Source organism: Sebastes fasciatus, chromosome 11 (genome assembly GCF_043250625.1).
Source record: "Sebastes fasciatus isolate fSebFas1 chromosome 11, fSebFas1.pri, whole genome shotgun sequence".
Classification (NCBI taxonomy): domain Eukaryota; kingdom Metazoa; phylum Chordata; class Actinopteri; order Perciformes; family Sebastidae; genus Sebastes; species Sebastes fasciatus.
The window spans coordinates 12,214,545-12,241,962 of record NC_133805.1 but is presented as its reverse complement, the minus strand read 5'-3'; the positions used below and the strand labels follow the sequence as shown (position 1 = coordinate 12,241,962).

The following is a 27,418-nucleotide window of genomic DNA, read 5'->3' as shown; positions in this document are numbered from 1 at the left end:
AAACGGTGTTAGTGCGGCGGCGAGGAAAGTAAAAGCAAACACGTTATTATTATCAAAATAGATTTTATTCTAGACCTTGAAATCTGAGTGATATTACAACAGTCAGACCAGGAGGCTGCGGACTGCAACCATGTGAGTGAGAGAGAAAGAGAGTACAACATAGGTGAGGGCAAAGACAACACAACAAAAAGAAATCTGCAAATTGGTATTTACATGTTCTGTGTTATAATACAACGACAATTAAATCCAGATTTTACATTTTTTTTTTGTTCATTTTTGTGTACGTAGCTACAAATAAATCAGAATTACAAAAGTTTTGAGAAGTACAAAACCTTTCGAGGGCTCTCCGACATAGCAAAGATAGAATTAACGTTAGTACTTTCGGTAGGAACACAAGATAGCAAACACACTCGAATGCAGTGTAAAAAGCTTCATCATCTAAAAACAAAACGTTATAAAATACCATTCCACTGTCATAGACATCATTTGAAATAGTGTCTTTGTGGTACAGTCCAACCACTGCTGACTGCGTTAAAGCAAACTTCAAAATAGTCTTTAGCTTCAGTACAAAATGTTTTAAAACAAGTAACATTCTGAGCAAAACCTCTGAAATGTCCAACGACGTGTGCGTGTGTGTATCAAGCCGTTAGCTGTTAGTTATGGCTGCGAGATGAGACCTGGAATGCCATGAAGTTGGCTTGGTTTGACTTTGACGTGCCCCGAGGAGGCAGACAGGACACTATTCACCCTTATTTTACCCACTGCACACTTTCTGCACCAATTCCGATTCATTTTTAAGAGCATTTTAATTAGATGTGTCTACGATGGCTTAAATAAACACACCTCCCTGTTTCTCCATTTTTAGTCTAAAGTGCAGGAAAAAAAACCACCCTTCGAAGGGCTGCTCTTTTTTTAAAATTTCTCTATGACTGTTTAATGGTATTTTATAAAAAACCATTCCTCATGGTCACGACCCCTCGGTGATGCACAACGACATCACGTACTGTATTTCAAGCGTCTTCAAAAAGTAACTTTAAAATCCACCCTTAGCGTACGAGTGGCATACAAAAAGAGTCCCCTGTGATAGCACATATATATTTTTAATATATATATATATATATATATTATATGCAGATACCATGTTACATCAAGTCATATGTCTGCTTTTTAACAACAAGCACAGACTTGCCTCAAGACGACCGAACTCTGAACACTACAAACAGAAGCGCCGTCTATCCGTGCATAGGCCTGAACGCAGCCCGTCTCCAGAGAGTGTGTGTGTGTGTGTGTGTGTGTGTGTGTGTGTGTGTGTGTGTGTGTGTGTGTGTGTGTGTGTAAATGATGGGCAATGACAAACTAAAGCAGGGACTGTAGTGTGTACTTGCTGGACATGAACGTTGCACATGTTAAAGAGTGAAAGTCAGGATGTTTTTAAGCTCAACATGACAAACTGTGATATGAACTTGAGCCAGGTAAGTGATACTCCAGATGATGTCCTGATGTTTAATGACCAAGCAGGGGGACACAATTAGTCTGATTATCATTCAGCATTAGTTAGCGACGAGCCATTAATTGAGGAAACAACAACAATTACGACTATTAATTGTTCACGTCGGATTGATGCGAGCGGTTATGGGCCTGTGTTCCCGTATCTCTTTCTCTCTCTCTCCCCACAGATCGCAGAAGCTGCACCGGCGCCAGAAAACAAGCTACTCCTGTGCCACGTTACCTCACCACTGACACAAAAGCGCAGCCGGCGTCTGCTCGTAAGCTCGAGACAGATCCGGGATGAGCTCAGTGTCGGAAACCTGAGGCCGACTGCACATCAGCGTTGATGTCTTTTCTGCCCAGCACACTGTTAGAACATGAGATCGACGCGGTGTTTAACAGCTACAAGGATGACCTTTCAGCCTAGAGGCTTTGAATTCTTTAGAGCTCTGTATTAACCTGATGAATCGTGAGAACACCTGAAAACCATTTCTGAGGATAAAAGTTGCAAAAACAAAGGACAGCTCAGCCTTTGATTAACTGCTTTATACTTTGTTAAAAAATGGCAAAAATGGAACAAACCTATTGGATAAAAATAGTCGACAAAATTATAAACCATTTTCATCTACTAAGCTATACATCTGCATTTTTGAACCTTAAAGACTGCCGAGAAGTGGATGAATGGATCTCCCAATGAACATCTTTGAACACCCATTGTAAAAGACAAGTAACTCTCAACCCCCCCACCCCCACCCCTCTTCTCTCCCACCCCACATGGAATATAAAACCCACAGATATCAGTAAAATCCAAATTCAAAACAACAATTGTCCACAGGACACCAAATGCTGACATATGCAATATGCACACACCAACAGAGAACAAAAAATCTTTAGAATTGTGGTACAAAGGATAAAAAGAGGAAAGCGAGAGGAGTCCTGGTGTTTTGGTTTGCGTGTGATGGGTCCGACGAGTTTGTACTGTGTGATGACAGAGAACTGTTTTTTCCCGCAGGTCTGTGAGAGCAGCACAGGTGTCCATACAGACCTGATGGATGCCTGACGCATGTGCAGAAGAACTGCATGTGGCGAAGGTGTGGTCCTTGTGTGTACATATGACAGGGGGGGAGGGAGGGAGGGGAGCGCTCCATTTGGCTGTAATGTCGGGCCATGGCATCTGATGGGACTACAGCAGTGTGGCGGACAGGCAGGGACAGTCAGTCATTTTGGCTATGTACACATTCGTAGTCGGTCCATGGCTCCCCCTGACGAGTGTCATTTCCTCAGGTCTAATACGCAAACCTAGAAAAACAGGAAGGGAAACGGTCAGACACAATGGTACTCCTCCGCCGCAAGAGTTTCAGTTTCTGCCACGTCAGGCCTCTTACTGGCACAGACAGGAAAGAGTGATTCATTTCACAACCCTAGCTTAACATTTTAGTCCCTTTCACAGTTTCATTCACGTTTCGTTTTGAGTGCAAGTCACATGTACATTTAAACTATCACGAAAAGTTGATCTTGTGATTTCAACCCCTCTAGACCAGGTGAAATTCTTACTATAGTTCTGTGTAACATTATTGTGAAGATTGCTGGGTCAAGCATGTTGTGGGAAATGTGGTAATGATGAATGGACTTGGATTTATATAACACCTTTCTAGTCTTTTGACCACTCAAAGCGCATTACACTACATGTCAGCATTCACCCATTCACACACACATGCATACACTGATGGCAGAGGCACCCATGCAAGGTGCCAACCTGCCCATCAGGATCCAATCTAAATACTCATTCACACACACCGATGGCGCAGCCTTCGGGAGCAATTCTCATCCACACGGATGGACATGTGGACTGACCACTAACCTTCCGATTGGTGGGCGATCCGCTCTACCTCTAAAGCCACACTGTGTGTGGCAAAGCAGACAAACCAATCATAAAAGATTGCGGAGGGTCATACTTATATTTTGTGACTTGTGAAGCAATTGTGCGAACAAGCCAAAATCTTAACACCTGCTGTGTTTTGTCTGTAAGTGCAGAAATTGGACAGAACCCTCTGAGTGGAGTAATAGTAGGACAAACTTGTGCCTGAAGCCACTCTCCTTTCCTGTTGAGGTCTTTCATGTTGTGTCTCATACAATGAATGTTACGTGTGGCTACACACAATAGGTTTGGATTAACCCTTAATGAGCAATACCTCTTGTTTTTTTACGGTAGCACATGGCGTTCAAGCCAAAAGATAATTTTTTTTCCGCATTAGATAAAATAATTCAAAGCCTCCAAGATTGCCGTTTGTGTAACTTGGCCGGAATCCAGATGGGCTGTTATATCCCTTTAACTCCGCAGTAGCGTCCGTCTAGCTACTCTACCATAAACACCTGACTGGTGGAGCGTTGCAGTCACCTCCCTGATCTCGCCCCTTGTTGCCTGGCTGCTGTGTTTGGTGAAACACTCCTCGGGGTCAACGCGTCAAACCAGTTCCATCTCAAAGGTTTTATGGAGCATTCTTGAGCATTTGGCTTCACCAGCTTGTAAACCCTTCTTAGAGCTTGGACATGCTTCAGCGTTTCCCCTGGGTCAGGTGTCCTCAACTACATTTGTACAAGGGCCAGAAACTTTCTAAGCAGACACTGTGGGGGGTCTGGGCTTTCAAAAAAAATATTTAAAAATAGAATTACTGCCTTTCGGTTGTATGCCTCTGCCAACCAGTCAAGTTGCAGTCTACATCCATGTCTGTCCAAAATGTCATCACATCATCATTTTATCCTATTAGACATTTGTGTGAAATTGTCATAATTAGCATATGAATTCTTGCATTATGGCCAAAAATGTGTTTTGTGAGGCCACAGTGACCTTTGACCACCAAATTCTAATCAGTTCATCCTCGAGTCCAAGAGGACGTTTGTGCCAAATGTAATGAAATTCCCTCCAGACATTCCTGATATCCTGATAATGGGATGGACTTGAGGTCACAGTGATCTTGACCTTTGACCAGCATTACGTATCAACATGTAGAAAGATAGCCCAAAAATAAATGACTACATTTGATTATCGGCATTATATAAATGAATGTTTTTACTTATATTAGAATAAGACTCCAATACAAAAAAAGGGTCTGAATATTTTCCAACTGTTAATGGTGTTAATCAGAGGCTGTTAGTTATTAACAACCTATAGATGGTTCATTTTGTGAGCAGTAACTCTGTTTTCAGACACTAATGGCTCTATCTAGTGTTGACTAATGGCACTGCAACATGAACTGGTGCGTTACATTTTCATTCAGTTTATAAGGCTGCGTTTGATACCGTCTGTGAATCTTCACTGGCCTCAGAATTCGATTACGATTCACATGCACAACGATTCTCGATGCATCTCGATGCATCTCATCCTCAATTTTCTGTATTGCTGCATGTGGCTACTTTTTCATCAATTAATATTAGCAGTCAGATAATTCTGATCTCAATTGCTTTTAAAAACCAGACTACAGCAGCTCTAAATAAAGCTGCATCTTTTCAATATCAGTATCTGTATGACCCACCTAGTACATGAACATAAAAACAAAACATAAATCCTTCTGCAGTGCATTACAAGTGTGCTGTAATCTACAAAAATAAGGTTTTCACAGCAGCTCTAAGACAGGGCACTTCAGGGCATGCCTATAGCATTTATTTTACACTGCATTAATTATCTTAGCGGTTAGCGGACTTTTCCTTACTTATATCTCTTCTACTCTTACTTGGTTTAACGTTAAGTCACTGCATCTCCCAACAGAGCACTGCAGTTGAATTTCAGCCTACATGTATGTTTTTTCAGCCCAACATTGTTGAAACGGAGCAGCTAATATTGGTAACGAGAGCAACAATCAAGCGGACTGCCGAGAGTTTGAATGCCGTCTCTCTGCTCTGCGCAGATAGTGTGTTTGCAAAGCTCCGTCCTCAAAGGAGATCGAAGGAGAGGAGAGAAACTAGCGCCACAGTATATATGACAGCAAAACGCAGTAAAGACAGGGCTAAAATTAAACCAAACTCCCGATTATGTTCGGGAGGTTGGTTGCAGTATGGTCACTGCATCGATGCAGAATCGTTACAGCTGTGTTCAAATGTTCTTGTCAGAATTTCTGCACGACCTTGTTCGCCACTCCTAAACAAACTATTATTGCCTGCATTGGTCAACAATCTCATGTGACTGAATGCACATGTCCTTTGAGCCACATGTCGTAAGAACCAGGTTTGACCTCAGCGTCAACCCTGATTCTTACCAGAGGCATTTAATGGTGTCAGTTTACCTGGGTCAAACCTTTAATACACACGGCTGACCCATAAACTTCCTGGGTCAGTAGTCTGGTGTGGAGGTTATACATAGAGGCCGAAGTGTGCGTGAGTGGCTGCTACTTTCAGTGGTGATTATGATGCGTGTGACGGAGTGCTTGAGCAGAACAACTCACCGATCCATCTGACGCACTGGCTCCTACTTTGTCCCCTGTGGCATTCCAGCACACCTCGAAGATCCCTCCTGTCCCCCGGTAGCTGTGGACTAAAGCACCCGTCTGAAGAAACACACATACACACATTAGCAATGGTAGGCAGCATCTTCATCTTCTTCCTATGTATTTATGCCACCGTTGTATAATTATAATGTTTATTAGTGTGTATGTAGTTAGAATTTGAAACCAGACCTGAGTGTTCCAGATGTGGACACACTTGTCGAAGGAGCCGCTGGCGAGGTGCCTGCCGTCGGGGCTGAAGGCCACGCTGTAGACGGGCTCCTGGTGACGGGTCAGTGTGTGGATACACACCCCGCGCTCCACGTCCCACAGACGCACCGTGGAGTCAAATGATGCGCTGGAGAGAGGGAGCGAGAAGAGGAGCGAGCTGAGTGTCCAAGAGTTGTGTTGCAATAAAATGAACCGCCATGTATGACACCCGAGAGATACAGTATGTCAACTGGACATGACAGCTCGCATTAAAAGGAAACAACCTAATAAATCACAAGTCAATGCATGACTATTGTGTTTTCCCACCTTATATATCAACTGTCTCCCTATCTGAGACAACATCTTGAAAGGCCAACATGACATAGCCATTTAATTTGAGACACCGAGAGATACTTCTGTCTTTCCAACGGCATTGGCAGTTTGTCAATTCTGCTCAGGCACGTTAGGATTTAAGAGTTGTTCAGGTGGAAAGCCCACTCTGATCTGCTTGACCCAGTGTTATTTCCTCACAGGTGCATCTGAAAAGCATTAAAGCTGGCAGAGTGATGACTCACGGCAGTCACAGCTAGCCAATAGCTAAAAACGTCACTGAGTGCAACTGAGGCGCCAGAATTGGCTCTGCAGGTGTTAGTATCAGAGTCCAAGTAAAACTTATCATGGCAAGTCAAACCTGAATATTATATGAGCAGCACTGAGGTCAGTGTCAAATATTTTAATGATGAGGTTCTATCAAGGAATGGGAGAGCTACGATCAGTACCAGTCATCAAAAATTCAGCAATACAAATGTATCTAGATTATGTTAGTCTCCTGGTATCTCCTCATAATTGTGAGAGAATACAGTATATCAGTATTTAGAAAGAAACTGCTGATTTAAGAACATAGGACAGTATTTGTGTCATCTTACCTCTATATATAATACAAAACTACCCTGTAGCATATGGTCGTTGCTGATGATGTTCAGGTGCTGCTTTGTAGGGCTGGGACAATACATTTATCTCCTGATTCGATACTATCACAATACTAAGGTGCCGATTCGATATGTATTGTGATTTATTGCAATTCAATTTTATGATTTATTGCGATTTTTATTAACTAACACTAGACCCTGGGAAAAAGTTAAATCATACACTTCTAGGGACTTTTACTTTGGAAAATATCTAAATTGATAAAGTGAAAATGTTTGATTTTCAGCATGTATGTAGTCAGTGATGTCCTGAAGTCAAATATATCAGTCATTTTCAGGATTTTTTTTCTTCTTTCCAGCAACCCAAAAATCAAAGAATAAAGGCATTTAATTTATAAGGGACATATAATGTTTTATACTTCAGGTGAATATAATCCAATTAATCTTATTTCCATATATGTATTTTGTATATACAGTAACATTCGTTAACACCTTATTTTGAAAACCGGACGTAGTAACAGGTGTATACTTCCGCTAACTTTGCAAAGTCTGTCGCTAGCTCTCCCGTCAGCTCCGTTCTCTTATCATCATCCACGATCAGCCACGTTTGAATGCATTTAACATAAATGTCAGTATATGGGTGCTCTACAGTTGTAGCTTTGGCTGATTTGACCACGGAGATGAGAGTGACGGGTGGCTTGACTGCACGTTACTGCAATACGATAACGTTTCCTGTCCATGACAGAGTTATCATACAGCTTTAGCCGTGATGTCTAGCTCTGCTTGTCCTGTTAATGTGTGAAACCCAAAGTGTTTCCATACTTTACTGTATGTGTAGTGTTTACCACGTTGGATTTAAAATGTGAGGGTGCAGGTCGTATGCCCGAGGAGTTTTCTGCTTTCTCATTTTGCCTCGCTGCGGCTCCGTTTTACTTTTTGAAACGGATATGACTTCACGTTAGTCAGACTACAACAAAAAACGGTAATTTCCTTCTACATCCGCATAGACTCAAATGAAGCAAATATCGGAAAAAAATAAAATCCTGATACATAGGTGAATACATTTCCCCCCCCACACCACAACTGATTTGTGGTCTCACCTGGCAAGCATGAGGTTGGCGCTGGGGTTGTTGGTCCCGGGGCCTGTGGGGCTCCACTTGATGGTGTAGATTTCTTTACTGTGGGCCTGGAGGTCATGGACACATGTGTCCTGCTTCATACTCCAGATCTATGCCAGAGAAAGAGAAACCAGCTGTTGGTATGGATTTTATCACAATGTTCATCGACACATTCAATCAGGAATTTGTCTGATTTTAAGAACCATTTTTGTGCTCATCTTAGCCATAAAGTGACATCTGCATGTTATGTGGACTGACCTTCAATGTCATGTCGTCTGAGCAGGAGGCCAGCAAGCTGCCAGTGGGATCCCACTTGATGGCGTTGACCTCATTCTGCAGTGAGTAAGATGATAATTAGAAAATAAAACAGTAACACAGCAAATTTGACTGATATACATGAAATAATTTAGACTTATATATTAATATTTTTATGCCAATTTATCTCACAATAAGTGATGTCCTAGTTTGTCACAGTTGTGAGAAGGATTTTCCACTGAAAGAGGGCATTAATAAATTCTATCAGAAGCTCCAGGGAGTCAGTGCCAGAATTCATATTAGCTATCCTACAATGCTTTAGGAAGAGGAGTGTGTTTGGCCAGCGGAGGGTTTCCATTTCTGTCCCTGTGAGAAATCAACGCTCACACAGGAGTCTTGTCTCACCGTGTGTCCCTGGAAGGTCTTGACAGGTCTGTCCTGACCCAGCTTACACACATGGATGCACATGTCTGTGCTGCAGGAGGCAAACGTGTTGTTGCTTTGCCAGTCTACGTCCAGAGCAGGTGCTGTTGGGAAGCAGAGACAGAAATTAGAGCTGCTGCAGCAGTCAGGTATGTAGAAGAAGAGCTAGATGACATGAATATAATGGCCACATTGGATCAGATAATACACTATAACAATACTCTAAGGGCGGATAGTTGAAAAACATGCTTTCTGCAGATTCCGTGTCACACTCCAACGAACCAAACAAACGCAGCGCTACGGTGCAAAATGTGTAAAGATAAGTTGGGTTGAATGTGGCTCTAAAACTGCAGTTCAGCAAAAGGTAACATCTGTCTAAAAACAGAAAGACACTGGCATGAAAAGTCATGTGGAACGATCCAGCTGACTCCTGTCACTCACCCGAGTGGAAAGGAAATTGTTGTTTTGCCTCTCCCGTGTGGGCGTCCCAAATAATTGTGGTCTGTGTGAAGGAGGACATTTTCATTATTTATACTAAACCAGTATCGTTCATGTTAGGAAAACAATAAAAACATCACATAAAATATAGAAAAGGAGTTCTTATTTAAAAAATGCAGCAAGTGACACTCAGTTGACCTGAATAATGTGAAGGAGATATACCGGGAAGTCAATATATCACACACACGCCTTTTTATGCCTCCAAGGCGTCAAGCACTTGAGCATTAAAATAAATGCTGAAGGTGACACTGTGTATGCCATTATGCTTCTGTACACTAGATGGCAATGTTGAACAATGTCTATACATTGTTGTCATTTTGTGGCAGGATGTGGGCAGGTCTATCTAGTTTTTGGTGCACCTCTATCGCCTGTCAGAGTGTAAGCAGACCCTGACATGCTGAGGACAGCACACAATATCTGAACAGACCTGTCTGTGGTCTGCATTCATGCCGTCCATATTTTGTGTATTTCCCTTTTCATAGCTAATGGTAACAATGGGGTCTTTAGGGGGAGATGGGAGGTCAACAGTATATGTCACATAGAAGTGGTGTACATCATCTGAAAGCTGGGAACCTAAACATTAAAGTAGCAGTACATTTTTGGCAAAGATTCCATTATAAACTTTCAGCATATTGTAATTCAAGTGTTCTGAGAGAAAACTAGATTTCTGCACCTCCTCATGGCTGTTTTCAGGCTTTAAAAAATCTGACCCGTGACGGGAGACTTGGCCTAATCACAGGTAATTTCAGAGAGAGAGCGTTCCTATTGGCTGTGCTCCGGTCATGTGACTGGTACTTGGCGTTCCTTCGATCCATCGCAACATGGCTGCTGGGTCACAAACTTTCTCATTTTACAGCTAAACCGTACACTACAAGATGATTCTGAAAACATTTGAGGCGAGAAATAGGCATTAACGTAACATACTATTGATTCATATTTGATCAGCGCGCCCTAATTTGACCATTTGGTCGGAGTTCGCGAGTGATTGACAGCCGGCTCTCATAGACAGCAGATGGACAGCAGATCTCAGGTCAACTCTTACTGCTTGTTTTACTCCGGTCTGTGAAATCTTGCAGATGCCGTTAGGAGCACCGGAGGACACAGAGGCACATGATTTTTTTCATGTTACCTGTTTCATGTACTACTGTCAGGATATAGCGACCGTTTTATAAAAATAACTCTGTTTTTTTAAAATCATATTTGCTCTAATCTCGTCTACTTCAGCTTTAATCTGAGATGCAGCTCAGCACTGTGTGTCAAGTTGTCATAAATCTGTGTGAGTTTATAAGGGTTTAGAAGATTATGATCGAAGTATATGATGGTCATTTCCATGCTCAGTTATGTCTCATAAGTTGTTGCAGCAATTTTTGGGTTGATACCATTTGTTACACAGATTTGGTGATTAATTTAATAATTTTTTACCAATCGAGAATTGATAAAAATGATCAATAATCCCTCCAAAATACCACATAAAGACACCAAGACCTTGAGGAACGCCATAGAAAAAGCCGTGCTGTGATTTGATATCAAAAACTTTTGACATTTGGAGATTTCTGCAAGAAGGCCACCCCAAAAGCATTTATTGAATTTATTCAACTCTAAAATCCAAAGCTTACATCAATGTGCCTTACCTTGTCTACACCAGCACTGAGGATGAAGTTTCCTTTCTTATTCCACTTGAGTGCAAATATAGGACCTTTATGTTGACCCAAAGTACTGGCCAGATTACCTGAAAATATCAAAAACAAAAATCAGCTTAGAAAGAGAGCATAAACATTTCACCATCTGTGCATCCTTGCAAATGTATGATCTTACCGTCTTTTGTCCATATTCTAGCGAAGCCGTCATATGAGCCTGTTGCTAACAATGTTCCCTCGCTCTGAAAGAAAGAGAGCAATAATGCTCATTAATTTAAAGTCAGTTGCATTCAATGTTTTTCAGTTTCTTTTGCATACTCTGTTTCGGGCAGAATTGGGCCTGATTTTACAGGCATATTCCACTTTGTTTATTAATGAGACACATTAAGAAGTAAGTAGTTAATGATAGACAAAATATTAGTGCTGATTTGGCATTGAGCATTGACTTTTACTACTCAGGGAAAAAATAGTTTGCAGCTGAGCAGCATAAAAAGCCTTTCCCTCATGGGAGTGACTCGCCCCCATATATCTGGTTGGAAGGAATGCCTCTAGCAGAAGTAGTGGTCACAGGCATGCGCGCACACGCACACACACACGCACGCACACACACACACACACACACACACACACACACACACACACACACACACACACACACACACACACACACACACACACACACACACACACACACACACCACTAGATTAGATTACACAAAACTGCACTCAGTGGAACAGACGCACACAATCATACTGTTCAACTACACACACACACACACTCACATTCCAGTCTAGTGAGGTGACGTCTTTGTTGCTGGGTACGTCCTGACCCCCTTCCCGTATGCAGTGCCTCAGAACCAGCTGGGTGGACCCGCCTGTGCTGTTCTCACTCAGGTTCCAGATCCGTGCTGTCGAGTCCCCGGACCTGCCAGAGTCAATACAGACACAGACACACACAGAGACAGACAATCTACCATTAGGCCTGTAACATGGCTTTGACTGTCAGTCAAATCAGTACTGAAAATGGTATAAAACTGACCATTAGGGATGGGCACCGAAACCAGTACTAAACGAGTATCGATAAGCGCCGACGTTAACGGTTCTGCTATCGGTATTGGAGAAATTAAGAAAATGGCCTATTTATTTAGGCTACATGAATATTATCTTGCACCTTTGATCTCACAAACTCTGTTTCTAATTTGTAATAAGATTAAAAAATTCGTCAATGATGCATTTTCCGATCCAGAGGAGAGATCTTTCTCTCAGGCTGTCGTCTGTGTGCGAGGGGTGGGACCAGTTCTCTCTGCCTCTCTCCCACACAGACACACAGACAAACAGAGACCTGAGAATCTGCTCTTAGCAACAATGGCGGAGAGAACAAAACGGTCCAGAGTGTGGTTATACTTCAGTCGAGTCAATGCAGACAATCCTCGTTGCCAAAAGTGCAACAAGTCTTTTGCTTGTAAGGGTTGAAACATGAGTAATCTGTCAAAACATCTAGCCAAAGTGCATCACATACAGGTGCGGCAAGGTTCAGGCGAGCGATGCGCACTGCACGGAGGAAATGCGACAGGAGAGGTCCTTCCACACTTGGCGAGCAGTTGTCATTCACCCGCCGAGTAGAATCCCTGGGTAGACTGTGCGCCCGCTGACCCCACCCATCGAGAAGTGTAAAAATATTGTCGGTTCATTATGAAAACTCTGGCGGACGTATTAATGGGAAACACTGGAGCCTGATGCGTGCCCCTCCAGCTGATCAATGAGAAATGACGTCACCTCCAGAGGGTCTGACTCGTAAACGGATTCAGATGCCCCAAATCATAAAAATAAAATATGATATAATGGAACCTCTTGCGGTAATAGGCCTGCTGTATATGATAAATTATGATAGTGAAGTCTGTGGAGAAATGCACCGGTTTTTGACAGACTAGCTCGTAGTTCATCCCTTCAGCCCCATTCACCATCACATTATAGCTTCTAAATGATTTGTTCAAAACATGACCGTTTCTTATACTATAAATTGTTGTTTATTTATTCATTTGCATTTTAATTATCACATTATCAGTGATTTGTTCAAAACAATGCTGTTGCAGTTGTTGTTCGAATGTTAATTTATGTACAGTATATATGACAAAATAAAGCAATGTTATTTCTGTTATTAATTTTTTTAAATATTTCCTCTTAAAAAATAACAAAAAGAACCGCTAAAGTACCAGAACGATAAGCAGTATCGGTAAGAGTCGTAGTGCCGTTAAAATCTTAACAATTCCTACTGAAAGTCATTGCTCGAGCAGGGTTCGGGTTTGAAAGCATTATCAGATGGAGCGTTTTTTGCTGCATATTTTTATTTTATATTGATGCTAGGCAACCACCAAATTAGTGCTACCGTTACCTTAACACAAACATGAACTGTACGCTACCCAAATAGTTTATAGTACAGTTTAAATTAATGAAAACAACTTACTCAAAATCTCAAGTACCGCACTAATTTGCCTCATGATCTTTTCTGTTCAGATCATGGTAACTACAGTTGGTAAAGTCATATAGGCATGTAGTCATATATCCAAGAAAAGTCACCACATTGAGACTTTGGGCGCTTTATCACTCTGAGTCTAATTATATTTAATTCGAGGCGTTCAGGATGCTCCTGTAAAACTGCGAGCAATGCAAAAGCAGCGCGCAAAACGCTTCACTCTCATTGAAAACAATTACAAAAAGCCGCCCCAGGCTGCTAAAACGATCCATGTGCTGTGAAGGAAATGAATGCTATTGATTAACACTTAACTGTTAATTATGGCTTGAGAGAATGGCCATTTTACAGTTGGACAAAGCTTATCCTGGGAGGGATGTTGAAGGGGCGATAAATTTATCACACAAATTAAAACTTATTTCTCAGACGTTAAAGGGTGGGCCCAGTATTTTTTATTTTTTTTGTGGTTTTTATATCATTCTGTAGCTTCACAGTGGTGTTCCTTATGTATTCAAATTATGGTCGAAGTATGTATGTTTTAGTGTCAAAATGCTATTTTCCCAAGCCCTTCTAAAAACTTTCCCACATGACCTGACGTAGGTTTCTGCATGATGACGCTGCTACGTGTACAGTATATATACACATCCTTATAGTCAGTGTATTAACGTCACATAGAGTAACTTAGGTGGCTAAAATACGTTTTTCTGCTCCTTGCGTCCACAGCTGCTGTACCTCGCCGTCAGACAGCCCTTTCCGACAGGGAACTGAAGCCGTTATATATAGCTCTCTTCAATGCCACCAGACTACATTCACAAAAGCAGTAATTTTACCTTGCAGATCGCGGGAGTATGCATATAACCCCACTTCAAAAAATCCGAACTAAGTCTTTCAGTTATTTCCAAACTTCGCACAGCTAACTTTGACTCACCTAGTGCTCGCATTCATTACCTTATTGATAAGCTTTGATTAGTTTACTTTGGTAACCTACGTCACTTTACCTACTCGCTTTTTGCAAGAGCTTAGTAAGCGTTTCAAATTGAAAAAAAAGGGGAGAGAGCGCAGATGGACCTGCCCTTTGATAACTTATTTCAGGATTTCATTATTTAATCCAGACCATCTACTGCTATTTGATCTGATAGACAGTGACATGCAAAGGGCAGATCAGCTAGTGCATCTTGTCACATCATGTACTTTTCCATCTGAGTGACTGCTCAGAAATGTAGGGGTCTCCCCTGAGCCATGTTGACAAACATACTGGGAAGTACGGCTGGAGACGTAAACGTAAGACATCATCGAAGGAGATAGTTGTTTCAATGAGAGGATTTGTTTGACTTGGGGACAAACAAAGCTGCGCATTTTGCTTACTTTGACCCTCAAAATGAAAGGAGAATAGTGAGCAGAGCAATGCAATGTTTGCGGTTTGGCCCAATCAGCTAAGAGGTGCATAGTGTTAACAGAACCCAATCCTACCCTTGAGGCTGTCCGTCTGGTTTTACTAAAGCCGAAAAACAAACAGCGCAGACTGCTAAAGATGGTGAAACTACAACAAACTTCTCGGTTTGGCATGTGGCACCGAATTGGTGTACAAGAATACAAGATACTGTACTCAACAACCGACATAATTCTGAGGCTAACCCCACTTAGTCGACTGATCTATAAGTAGAGTCGTGGCTGACGAATAACTGCTGAGTCATCTGTTGTACTTTGTGGACAATAAGTTTCTAGTCATTAGTTGTTACTGGAAAATCTGTCTCGTCTCATATCCAGCGTGAGCGTGAGTGGATTCATCTGGGATGGGATAATGACACTGGAAAAACAATGACTTAAGTCAACAAAGATTTGTTTAGTGGTGATAAATGAGGAAGTACTTATGAAAACAAGCTTACTCTCCTCACACACCCAAGGTTTCCCTGAACAAGACTAAGTAACTCTATTTGGAAATGTTATGATAATAAGCCAGCTGACCAATAAGACATACAAATTTTGATTTAAATCACAGAGGCCCTTTTAGGTTGAACAAGTAAACCTACTCTTGGCCACAAACAGGACCAGAAAGACTAACTGGAACAATTGCTTCTATGTTTTCAAATCATTATGGTTGAATGATCATTAAAAAGGCATTTGTATTAAATGTAATTAAATTGCTAATAATGTGACTAACTTGTATTAAACACACTAATGCATTACTCGACTTGACTCATCCCAGTATGAATGACACTTGATATTCCAGACACTGCATGACCAGCAATAACCATGGGGAAGCGAGGGATGATGTGGAGATACTGACCCAGAAGCGAGGAGGTCGTTCACTGGGTTCCAGGCACAGATAAAAACTTCGGATTCGTGGCCTCTCAAGACCATGGCTTTACTCTGGGGGATCTCCACGTCCCTGTCCACCTCCATCATCTCCGAGTGGTGATCTACAGGAAGGAGTGAGAAAAACACCTTTAACAAAATGTTTACATAACAGGATTCATTAGCTACTGTCCTATTCTGAAGGTAAGGAGGACGCAAGAGTAAAAACAAGATGTGATGAATCACCGCTTCAAGTAAAATAGCCTATTATTTTTTAAATGAATAGCCAGTGTTTCCCCACACAAAGGATTTATTTGGGTGGCTCATAAAGACAGTCTGACATCATCTAATTCCCTACGAACTAGACCAGTCCCACAGCAGTGCCCATGTACATCATCGTCTGATCCTGTTAATTCAAACAGAATGGCGACGCCACTGTTTCTCGACAAAGCTCAAGTAAACGGCGCTGCGCTGAGTGAACACCAGCCTGAACAGCTGACAGCTGCGGAATTAAAGAGCAGGCTGTGCTTGTTGTTGAATAGCCATGAGTGTTTGTACCAAACCACAGCTTGTCCAAAAGTAGGCACTGTGCAAAATTCAAGTCATCGAGCCCACGTAAGACATTGTAAGTGAGTAAGCTAATGTTGGACTTGTCTTTAGCCCGTAGGAATCTGAGTGTACCCCTCAGTAGCACTCTATAATTTGATTCTGAGGCCTGGTGTGTTATTGTGATTAAAACGCATTGGGAAAGGGAGGAGGTTTTGAGGGGAAAACAAAGAGACCACATGTTTCCTTTTTACGCTAAAACAAACAAACAATTGTGTGCTAGGAATAGGTGAGTCAAAAAACATGGAGACGGGGCTACACAGGAAGGATAAAACCACAAGCAAACACATGTGCTGGTGTGAGGAAAACACTAGAGTAGCTTTAAGTAATACCAAGCAAGCCACAGAGATTTACACAAAACGCCAAGCAGCTTACACTGCATCTTATAAACATTAATCTGATTATGTCAAAGCATTTCACGCAGCAATAACATCCTGCATAAGAACATAAAACATTTCTGGAATTTGCTCAACCATTTTTTTTTTTTAACCCAAGCACAAGAAAGCACATCTGTTTGTGAAGGAGCTGATTCAGAGATTGTTTACAATCATGAGCTGGCTTACTGGCTAAGGCGTGGGATCCGTTTTCCTCTCCGTTGGCAGCACCCTCTCCATTCTTGGTGCTTCCCTGGGGCCCTGTGCTGCAGCCACTGCCTGCCGCCTGCTGCTGCTGCTGGGCCAGCTTGTCCCTGTAGGCCTGCTGCCTGGTTTGGACTACATCTGGCATCACAGCGTCGATCAGGGATAGCGATTCAATGGGCCGCCCGTCAAATAAGGTCCCGTCCTGCAGACACAACACAATTTATTTATTCATATTATCCTTCAGATCATCCACCCAATTCACAACAATGTAGACACCAACAGACAAACTGACAGTGCGCCTCTTCTTGCCAGCATGTTGTAAGGTTACACTAATTAGTAGTGGAAGGTTTAAAGATGGAGCCTGACCTCATTGATGCTGACTTCAGCCTCCACATACTGCAGGCCCTTCTGGATGATGGAGATGAGGGCAGCAGGGGGCACCAGGGCTCCATTGATGTTGGACTGGCTGATGTGGCTCTCTATGCCAAAGGTGAATGCTGAGTGGGAGAAGCCTGGAGGAGGCATGGATAATTTGGAAGGTAGGATGGAGTTAAAGTTCAATTGTAGTGAGTCAAGAGCAGCAGTGTATAATATTACATTTGAAATATTTAAAAGTAGGACAACTACTGCAATTCAAAGCAAATATGACTGCATTCAAAGAGATATTTACCTAACAAAAAATGCAAGACTTACCTGACTCTTGCAAGTATCTGTAAACCAGGAAATTTACTTCATCACTGCTTATGCTCATTTTTAGTCCTGGTGATTAAACCATTCGGTCAGCACAGGATAGGAGCCTGTAAAAGTAAACCGCAGAGCAGAGAGTTGGTGGTATGACACATCATAGAACTGAGCTGAAAGGAGGTTTTAGCAGTATCTTCGAAGTAATCTTCATCACTCAAGTGTTGGGTGATGATAGTTAACAGTAAGGTGACATGCAGGGGCACTGAGCCAAAGGTAAAAGAGCCGTCACACACGCACACACTCACACACACACACACAACAAGGATGGTGTTACACTACGAGCTAACTACGTAGCTCACTACCGAACTGGCACGCACCATGAAAACTGAGAAGAGGAAGAGGTTAAAAACATCACCTTGCTTGACCTAGATCTTGCAACTTCCAAACAGAGAAGCAGGCAAATGCAAGCTGTGATCTGCCATTTGATACATCAAGATGTTTCGTTCCTCTCTAGTTTTTGTTGGCTGCAGAAGCCTCCTGGCTCTAGGCAGGGCACCAGTTTCCATTCATTAACCTACAACTGGAAATAATTACCAGCCGCCTTCATGAGGCGGGCTGGGTATTTTGGACTAAAATGTCTGGAATAGATGGGCTTTAAGCCTCAGCAGTAACAGATCCTACAGTGCTTGCGTCCGGGTTCGTATTTATTCATGCAGAACCCGCACTGTTTAAATGGGACTGTGGAAATAAACAACGGGTCTGGACAGCGGACAGAACATCTACTGTTTCCATCATGCCAGCCCGCTGAAAAAGTCAACATGTCTCCTGCCGCATCCCAGAGGCTGAGGTCCAAGACCAACTGAACCAAGAGGCCTGGAATCTAGTATAAGCCCTTCAGCTATCCCTAACAAGGTGGTCAGAAAGTCCTGGTGGCTGGTGTTTCTCACGCCAAAGCACCAACACTAGAACTCTGTTAACTTCTGTTATGGATGACAACAACAATAAATGCCAACAATCTTTCTACATAAAACCATAGACTGTATATAAGAATCGGATGTAGTCACCATGACGTCACCCATTGGTTTGTGGACTGCTGTTTTGAAGCCTCGAGTTCGACACTATGGCTGTCACCATCTTGTTTTTTGGACAATGCCATAGTAGCGACCTGTCAATCACAATGTAACCACACCCTAAAGCATTCCCTGCTTTATGGTCTTTTTGACTCTAAATGGGACCATAATTTACTTAATGAACATCATGCTGTATTGAAGAAGACTTTAAACTAGTGATTGAGACCATAAACTCTGGTTTACAATGTTAACTGAGGTAATAAATCAAGTGAGAAGTAGGCTCATTTTCTCATAGACTTCTATACAATTAGACTTCTTTGTGCAACCGGAGGAGTCGCCCCCTGCTGGCTATTCGATAGAATGCAAATTTAAGGCACTTCCTCATTGGCTTCACTTTTCAGACACTGGAGTTGCCCACTGCATGAAACACAACTCCAACCAAATGTACGTTTTAGCACTGCACCAGTACTGTACTCATGCTCTTACAGTGAGTTGTGTTTTTCCATTACATTTAGTTTAAGGGCCAGCTTTGTTGTTGTGCACTACAAGCATGCTGAGAAATCACTCTTGCATATCTGACACTAGCCTGTTTTGAAAGGGCCGGCAAATGTCATCACCATGCAAATGACACAGGAGCAGTGAACGGGGTCAGAGCTCCCTTACAAGAATAGGTCGACCAATTCATCTGGCTGACATAATGTCTAATATTTGACTCTTTTATGAACTTCAGCATTGATCAAGAGTACAAACATATCACAGCCTATTATCATTTTGCTTCTAAGCTGCTAACTAGACACACGAGTTACACATGAAAATGACATATCCTCACCTGACTGAATCGTTTAACATCACAACAAATTCAGTTGTAGATGTGGTAAGAGAGCACAAGACATCCTGATAAGCAACTAGCAAAGTAGAAGTTGGGCCTAAACAAACAAATTGTTGTCAGAATTGCTCAGTTGACTTTCAAGTCTATGCTATAACATTTGAAAGCTGATCAACTCAGTAGTTCTGAATTATAACTCCCAAAGATTCAGGGCTATGGAGTAGCGGCATGTCAAACTAAGATTGGCTCAAGCAGCTAGAATGGAGAGCTTTAAAGATAGTAAACTCATTGACATTGGTCTCACATTACCAGAAGCCCAGACTACATTTGAACTGTGCCAACGTAGGCCTCGCATTGAGTGAGTCTGCATCTCTTGTAGAGATCTTGTTAGTGATCTCTTGTAGAGATCACTAACAGAGGTTGGTGCAATCTTGTTTAAGTGGCAAAACTCAAAGTATTTATCAAATTTGATTTGAAATTGGTTAGAAAATGTATTAACTTCAAGTTTACTTTTCCAGCAGCAAGATTCTCTCTGTCACTGATGAGCATTAGTGAATACATTTGAATGGTGTTTAACAGAGTATCAAGTACACTTCAATATGTGATTGAGCATGCAATTCATCACAGGAATTTTGAGATTAAAAACTTAAAAAAATCATTTGGCAGGGCAGTGAATCTTATAAATTATAAATGACTGTTCTGGTTGGTATCTATGCCACATTCTGCGTTGCTGTCTCCCTTTCAGCCAGCACCTTAAAACTGGTATTAGACTATCAACGAGTCATACTGATCACCGGACCTCCAAATATTTTCTTAATAGACCAAACAGGTGTAAAAAAACAACATACAAATTATGGGTGGGGAATATATTGAATATACTCAATGTATTGTGGCTTGTTCTACGTGGGACGCAGTAAACATCGAGTAGCCTACAAATTGTCACACAATTTATTTAATCCCCCGGCATGAGCCGCTCTTTGACGTTTCATTACTCTAGGTCTCTCCTATTGCTCTCTCTCTCTCACACAAATAGAATGGGCGAGTGTGTGTGATGTATGAGGCTTGTGTTTTTGAATCTGGAGGGAAGCAGGGAACAGGGAAAGAGCCTGGAGAGAGCGAAAGAAGTGTAACACCAAAGCAAGTTTATGTGTTGAGTTTGGAAACTGTAATGAAAGATGCCAGCCTTCACTTCGAAAAAGACGTCAAACTAGCCCCCAAGTTGTTTTGCTGTACCTTTATCCTAGGCATTACAGTAAGAGCATGTAAGAACTGACATCAAAATAAAAGCCACCTTTCGGTTAGGGCTGTTGCCATGGTATTCGATCTCCAAATCACTATTCGAATGCTTCGTTTTTAAATTTTTATACATAAGTATGTAATAATAATGTATAAATCCCAAAATAGCCCATGAAATAAGGAATAATCCCACATTAGTCATATTCAACATTAATTATTATTAGTTATTCTCAGACAGATATCGCTGTCTGTTATGTGTAGAGGTGCGTGTGTGTACGGTAGTGCGGCAGCGGCACTGCCCCGGGCACTGAAACGGGGTAGATGGAGACAGACAGACGCGCTGCTCCGCGGAGCTTCGAATACCTTCGAATATTTCTCACCGAAGCTTCGAAGCCCAAAAAATGGTATTCGGGACAGCCCTACATCTGGTGAATTTCACATTAAGTCAATCTGTCAATATTAAATAAATAAATACATAAATAAATAAAAAAATAAAAAAATAAATAAATAGTAAATCATACATAAACTGTATGTCATTGTATAATAGGCACAAGACAAAATGTAAGCAACGGTTTACATATTAAAATGCGAAACCGTAGGTTTATGTGCTATCGACATGTGCTACTTGCGGATCCGGACATGCAAAAAATATGCTCCCCATATTCTTACAGTATGGATTGAGAAGTGGTGCAATATAAAGTGATTCTGTAGTGGGGAAATTATTTGATAGGGGACATTGGGCTATTGAAATACGCTACCCCTGAAATCTTGAATTAAGATATTATAATAGAGTATCACAATATGCTCCCCATATTCTTACGGTACACTCACCCCTGTTTGTAATCAATATCACGCTACGGTAGCAAGGCAGCATTAAATCGCCAAAACACACCGGCAGGGCCAGTGTGTTGGCCTCATCATAAGCGCTAGGCATGTCACAATGCTCCAAATCCACGATTACATTTTCAATTTTAAGGTCACGATTTGAATTTCAATTTAAACATGCCATTGTTAGACTATGGTGTCTTGATTCGTAAGGATCAACAGATCATTGGTTTTATGCCCTGACAACTGTTGTTTACACCTTCAAATTGTTCTTTAAAAAGAGAACTGAACCCCCTTTTTATTTAGAAAGTGTTTCAAAAATTACACTACAACAGTCTACAATATAAAAAGCTGTACCTTTTCAATATCAGTATCTGTGTGACCTACTTCAGGGCTTAATCATTACAGTAACAAAACAGAAATCCTTCTGCAGTGCATAACGAGTGTGCCGTAATCTACAAAAATATGGTTTTCTTGTCATTTACTGTTGTGCATGTTTCTCTCCTCTCTTCTGATCGCTGTTTGTCACCCATGGGTGTCACAAAGGCGGAGGCAAAGCTTTGGATACACTCTGTAATCAAAATCCTGACACCCCTAATAAGCGCTGACTTTTGGTGGTCCGCGGACTTTGCAGATTTGTTCTGAGCGGGTGAGCGGGGCGAGCTCCGAGTGCTGTGGCATGGAGGCAGAACGGTTGCCGTTCATTTGCATGGAGGCTACTGCCCACACTGCAGTGCAGCACACAGAGCCGGTTGAAAACACTTATTTAATGTAATTTCTAAGGTAGCAGGCAGGTAACTTTATGAGTGTATTTAGCAGCTACAAGGACAAAAGATAAAAAAAAAAAAAACATGCCTCAGTTTAAAATATTGATGTTGAAAACGCATTTTCAGCGTTCACACTATCGATTATGTTGACTAATCATGGTAACCATAAAAAAAGTCCACCCAAGACAATTGCGCACTGTGGACCTACGATCATAGAAAACATACATGTTCTTGAAATTCTTGAAATTGAAGTTCATGTTTTTGAAATAAATTACTGCACACTCCTAACCAACATACATCTAGTTCAAAGCCATTGTTTTAGAATTACGGCTTCCATAATTGCACATCTATGTTGTCCGGCATGACACAAATTTCAACAGAAAACCAAAGTATACTGAACCATTTGCCTCACTCCATCAAACCACCACATTTATAAATTGACTCGGACCAACCTTATGATCTCAAAACAACAATTAAATACCACTAGTGCTTTGCAGCCTTTATCAATAAGTTTCGGTCTGTCTCAATCCGTGTTCTAGTAGGATATATTCTGACCAAGAGCTCATTCTCTTTTAACCAAAGCCAAAACAACCACTCCCGCTACATGTAACCTCAGCTTGTTGCTGAAACAACAAGGAATTACATTTACATGCAAGAGAACAATTCTAGTGGTAACCTATTGACGCTCTTGATAACTGCAACAGCTATGTAGACAACTGGGTTATTATAGGTGGTGTAAGGTGAAAATTTGACTAGGCATAATTTGTTTAACAGACACGTTAAACAACTTATTCTTGCTCCAGTGCTTTCTTTTGGGACATGCCTAATACAAACTCGTTGGTCTTGACTGAGTCGTTCCCGTACCCCTTCTCCAACTAGTTGGATACGAAGCTAAGTTAAAGCCACCCTCTTCTCTATATGACTCCTGACACTTTTCTATAGAAATGTGATCTTCCAGACAGCAACATAAGTGTCCAGCCATAGAAAGAGGCACAACAAAATCTACAGGTGAGGAAAAAAACAATACAGGTGTGACATCAAACAGTGAGATATATTACCCATGTGATCAAGAGGTCTTCAGATGCGCATCATGGCTCCGTTGTCCTCAGCAAGAACATTCAGCCCCTGAGAGGTAAAGAAAGGAAATTGAATGAACCTCTTCCAACTCCTGAATTATACTTAAGAATCAGGAGTGGGCATCATATCTGGATCATAGATTGCACTGTTTCTCCAGTGTGAAATCCCTTGCAGTCAACATGTTAAGATTTTCTTTCAATATTGTGTACAACTACATCTTTAATTACGGTACTACGATCAATAATTTGTCTAAAAACAAACACTCATTTCCTTCAAAAGTCTCCTTAGCATGCTGTTTACACTTCAGACCATCTCCCCAGTTTAGTAATCTGCTCGACTTTCAAAGTAATACCTGAGTAACACTTTTTGTATATATATATATAGCCTATTTAAATCTTGGTTAAGCAGCAAAAGAACCATATAGGCCCTGCCAAATATCCACAGAAGATGGTGTTTCTTTTATCTGTGCTGTGACAAATTACCTTAATTAGAATGGACATTTTAGCAGCAGCGTGTCAGTGAGTGGGTGAAAAGGCAGCCAGAGGAAGGTGTTATGAACAAAGGGGCGTGTCACCAAACAATGAAAGAAACTGGGTCAGCAATGTAAAAAAGCCAAAACAGCCTGTGGAATATTTGTGCAATGCATGGTGTAACTATACCTGAATGACAGCAATTAAATGATTCTTATGTATTGTATAGAGTCAATTAAACAAGACATGTCATTAGTAATTGATATAGACACATTTTTTAGATGTGTGCCGCCTTCCATAGTAACCCAACATCTCACTTCTGGTACTGGATCACCAACTGGGGCCAGGGACTGTTGTGTTTTAGTCAATTTTGTATGCAAGTTATCTACGTCCAAATGCTGCAATTCACATTTTGTTTAAAGTAGTGACTGACTCAGCTGATCGGACTGATTTCGTGCAAGTTAAATGCATGCAAGTTAAGTCTATGCTAATCTGCCGGGTAGCTGAAATTAGCAAAGATAGCATGGGGCAAGAGCTACTTGCAGGAAATACATTGCCCATCCCCCACACATGGTGGCGACTGAATGGGCTGAATAAACTACAGTGTGTGTAACGTTACGTTAACCCGACAGTGCTTGTTTGAAGCAGCCAGTTATTGTGCCAATGAATGACTTAAAAATGTATTTTATTACTGCAATAATGAGCCTGAATCAAATGCCCCTCCTTCTTGTCGGTGGAAAGCTGAACTATAGTGCAGCACTGTATCTATAATCAATCATTGAGCTGCGGTTATTGTACTGTAATGTAATGCTAGAGCTGACTATTGTACCGCATGACACGGGTCACTAAGTGGCTGTACAGGAGGAATGAGAAAGGCTTTATCAGCATAGCATTCTCGGTAATTATAAACACGGTTTACTTGCGTCTCCTCCTCCTTTTGTACCTCGTTATCTACTGTAATTACCGGTTTATTTACAACCCCCATTTTAACGCCATCTGCACTGACGTGAGCATGCTAGTTAGCATGTTAGCATTAGTGTTGCATTGGCGGCGGCTGCAACGGGCTAGCATTTACGTTTATTTGATGCAGGTCACCAACAGTGAATAGATATATATATTAGCGTTGTGTTGAGTTAATTTAATATTACAATTAACCCCCAATAATTCTTTTAAAAAGGCATTTTCTGACGAGAGAGTTGATCGCTCTTAAACCCTGCTAACACGCTAGCTAGGTGGCTAACACTAGCATGCTAACACTAGCATGCTAATGCTAAGCTAACGACTATAATCTCGTACCTACTTGGATAAAAACCTTTTTTTCAATGGACGATATCTTCCACAGCTCTTGTGTTCAAAGTCAGACCATGTTATATCTCTTTTAATCGATTGGTTCGTTAACGTTAATGTATTAAACTGTATCGATATGTTATAATATATATTTAAAGTAGAGAGCAGAGCCAGGCGGTAAAGAACCAGGCTAACGGCTTCAGACACAAGACACAGTGGAGTGACCCGACATGCACAAATGAGCCTGCCTGTTAGTGGTGTGGCGGTCGCAAACGAGTAGGGTCAAAGAGCCGGCTCTTTTAAATTAATTCAAGACAGAATGATAGGATGATCTTCTCCGTGCCACGGGCAGTCCATGCACTGACTGTGGCTGATGGAACGTGTTCACAGGATCCGTGCTTTCCAACGCTTCCGTTCATTCCATTCACTGTCTATGTAAGCAGCCGCGCAATGCATTGTGGTAGCGGGGCGTCGCGATTCGAGAAACGGAGCGTCACGACGCCCGCTTCTCATTTTGCATAAAATTGAGGTCTTGTCTACTTTATGCAAATCACGGGCGTCCGACGCGACTCGCCGCCTCTCGAAACTCCCAAGAATCTTTTAAACTAAACGTTGTTGATCCAAAATAAAGACAGATTCAGCAACTGCATGGCTTCTTTCTCGCCTTAAATGTTTTCAGAAACACATTTCGGTGAACTATTTTCGTGAAATAAGAGAAGAAAGTTTCCAAACGAGCCTCCATACTGTTTCCGGTTTGAAAGCTGGGAGCATCAGCCCACGGAGGGAAAGCGTTCGTCCAATCAGGTGGGAATCTAGTGACAGCCCACCAAGCGTCCAATGTTGGGAAGCGCCGCGTCCCCTCGCGGTAAAAACGCCCCTGTGGACACGTACCATAAGAGCCGGCTCCCGTCCGAGAGCCGTTTAAAAAAAAAATAATAATAATTAAATTAATTCAAGGCAGAATGATGGGACGATCTTTTCCACGCCACAGGCACTCCATGCACTGACTATGACTGAATGTTGTTTAATTGATGTCCGTGCGACCAATCAGGTGATAACAGACAAGGATCATACCATCAAGCAGGGAGTGGCGGGGGTGCGCGGCGCGCTGACAGTCTACAGGTACAGAGCAGGAGGGAGAGGAGGAGAAAAAGAGAGAGAGGAGTGCGGTGTGCGAATAGCAGACAAGATGAGTGACAGTCGGAAACGGAGCAGCATGTAAAATTATGGTATTTTTGAAATTATATGGTTTAGTATAATTATATTGAATTTATTAAGAGATTCAAGATTCACTTAATTGTCATTTCACTGAGTATTTGCATACACAGAAAGAAACGAAATATTGTTTCTCCCAGCTCCCGTCAGTGCATTAAAAAGGATAGAATAAATAAGTATTAAAATTAACATACCTAAAAATAACTATAAAAGAATAAAATAAATCAACGTTTCCGACACAATTACATACAATTTGCAGTCGTGTTTAGCAGCAGAGAAAAGTGCATTTATGTCCATAGTAAATTGCTGTTTGCATTACTGTTCCAAAAAATTGTCTTTGACGTGTGACTAGCTTTAAAAACAGTTTCTGGTAAGTGATATATGTGCAAACATACTAATCATAAATCAAAACAGCTAAAGCTAAATTTGGCTGAATTATAAAAAGGCAGAAGTGGTAAAAACGAAGAGCTGTTAGGGAGCCGAAAGAGCCGGCTCTTCTTTGGTGAGCTGAGCCAAATGATCTGGCTCACTAAAAAGAGCCGGAATTCCCATCACTACTGCCTGTAACTAACTGTTATATTTCAAAGCGCCACTCGGCTTAAAGCTCAATGTAATGAATGGTTACCCGCAGTGTATTCACCGTTTCCCCTCGATTAAAACACCACAATGTGTAAGAAACGCCAGCTAATACATCTATATATATACAGCGTTATTTCTACCATGCATCACTAGGATATAAATGCTTATATCGAGGCAGACTAACCTATTTTTTACCTCGTGGTTTTGCTAGTAGGCTGAAAGAAGCCGCCCTCAAGCGTTGATTAAATTAGTCCGTTTGACAGGTTCACAGCAAAATGGAGCCACATTTCCTCTCGTTGAAACCGACCAATGAGATGGAATAGAAGAAGGGGGAGAAAAACGCCGAGGCCTCCTCTGTGGAGGTTTTGTCCCGCAGCCAAGCACCAGTCATAACAAC

At 41.6% G+C, this 27,418-nt stretch overlaps 2 protein-coding genes across 6 annotated transcripts in view; one reads left to right on the top strand and one right to left on the bottom strand.

The window, feature by feature from the left end:
* LOC141776868 (phosphatidylinositol 4,5-bisphosphate 3-kinase catalytic subunit alpha isoform) overlaps positions 1-27,418 on the top strand; it is a 172,516-nt gene that overhangs the window by 114,989 nt on the left and 30,109 nt on the right. The gene's annotated exons all lie outside the window — the stretch shown is intronic.
* Positions 44-27,418, bottom strand: tbl1xr1b (TBL1X/Y related 1b). 5 transcript variants are annotated; one of them, XM_074650685.1, is made up of 16 exons: positions 27,206-27,418; positions 23,452-23,518; positions 17,679-17,782; positions 17,352-17,497; positions 16,968-17,187; positions 15,791-15,923; positions 11,817-11,958; positions 11,212-11,275; positions 11,028-11,125; positions 9,340-9,400; positions 8,881-9,002; positions 8,479-8,553; positions 8,203-8,330; positions 6,159-6,324; positions 5,928-6,029; positions 44-2,787 (listed from the first exon to the last, which is right to left on the bottom strand). In XM_074650685.1, the coding sequence occupies exons 3-16, from the start codon at positions 17,734-17,736 to the stop codon at positions 2,761-2,763; spliced, it is 1,542 nt and encodes a 513-aa protein (XP_074506786.1). In that variant the 5' UTR covers positions 17,737-17,782; positions 23,452-23,518; positions 27,206-27,418; the 3' UTR covers positions 44-2,760. The 5 variants fall into 5 exon arrangements, with proteins under 5 accessions (XP_074506786.1, XP_074506784.1, XP_074506785.1 ...); XM_074650683.1 differs by having other exon boundaries at positions 27,217-27,418; XM_074650684.1 differs by lacking the exon at positions 27,206-27,418 and adding an exon at positions 25,237-25,452.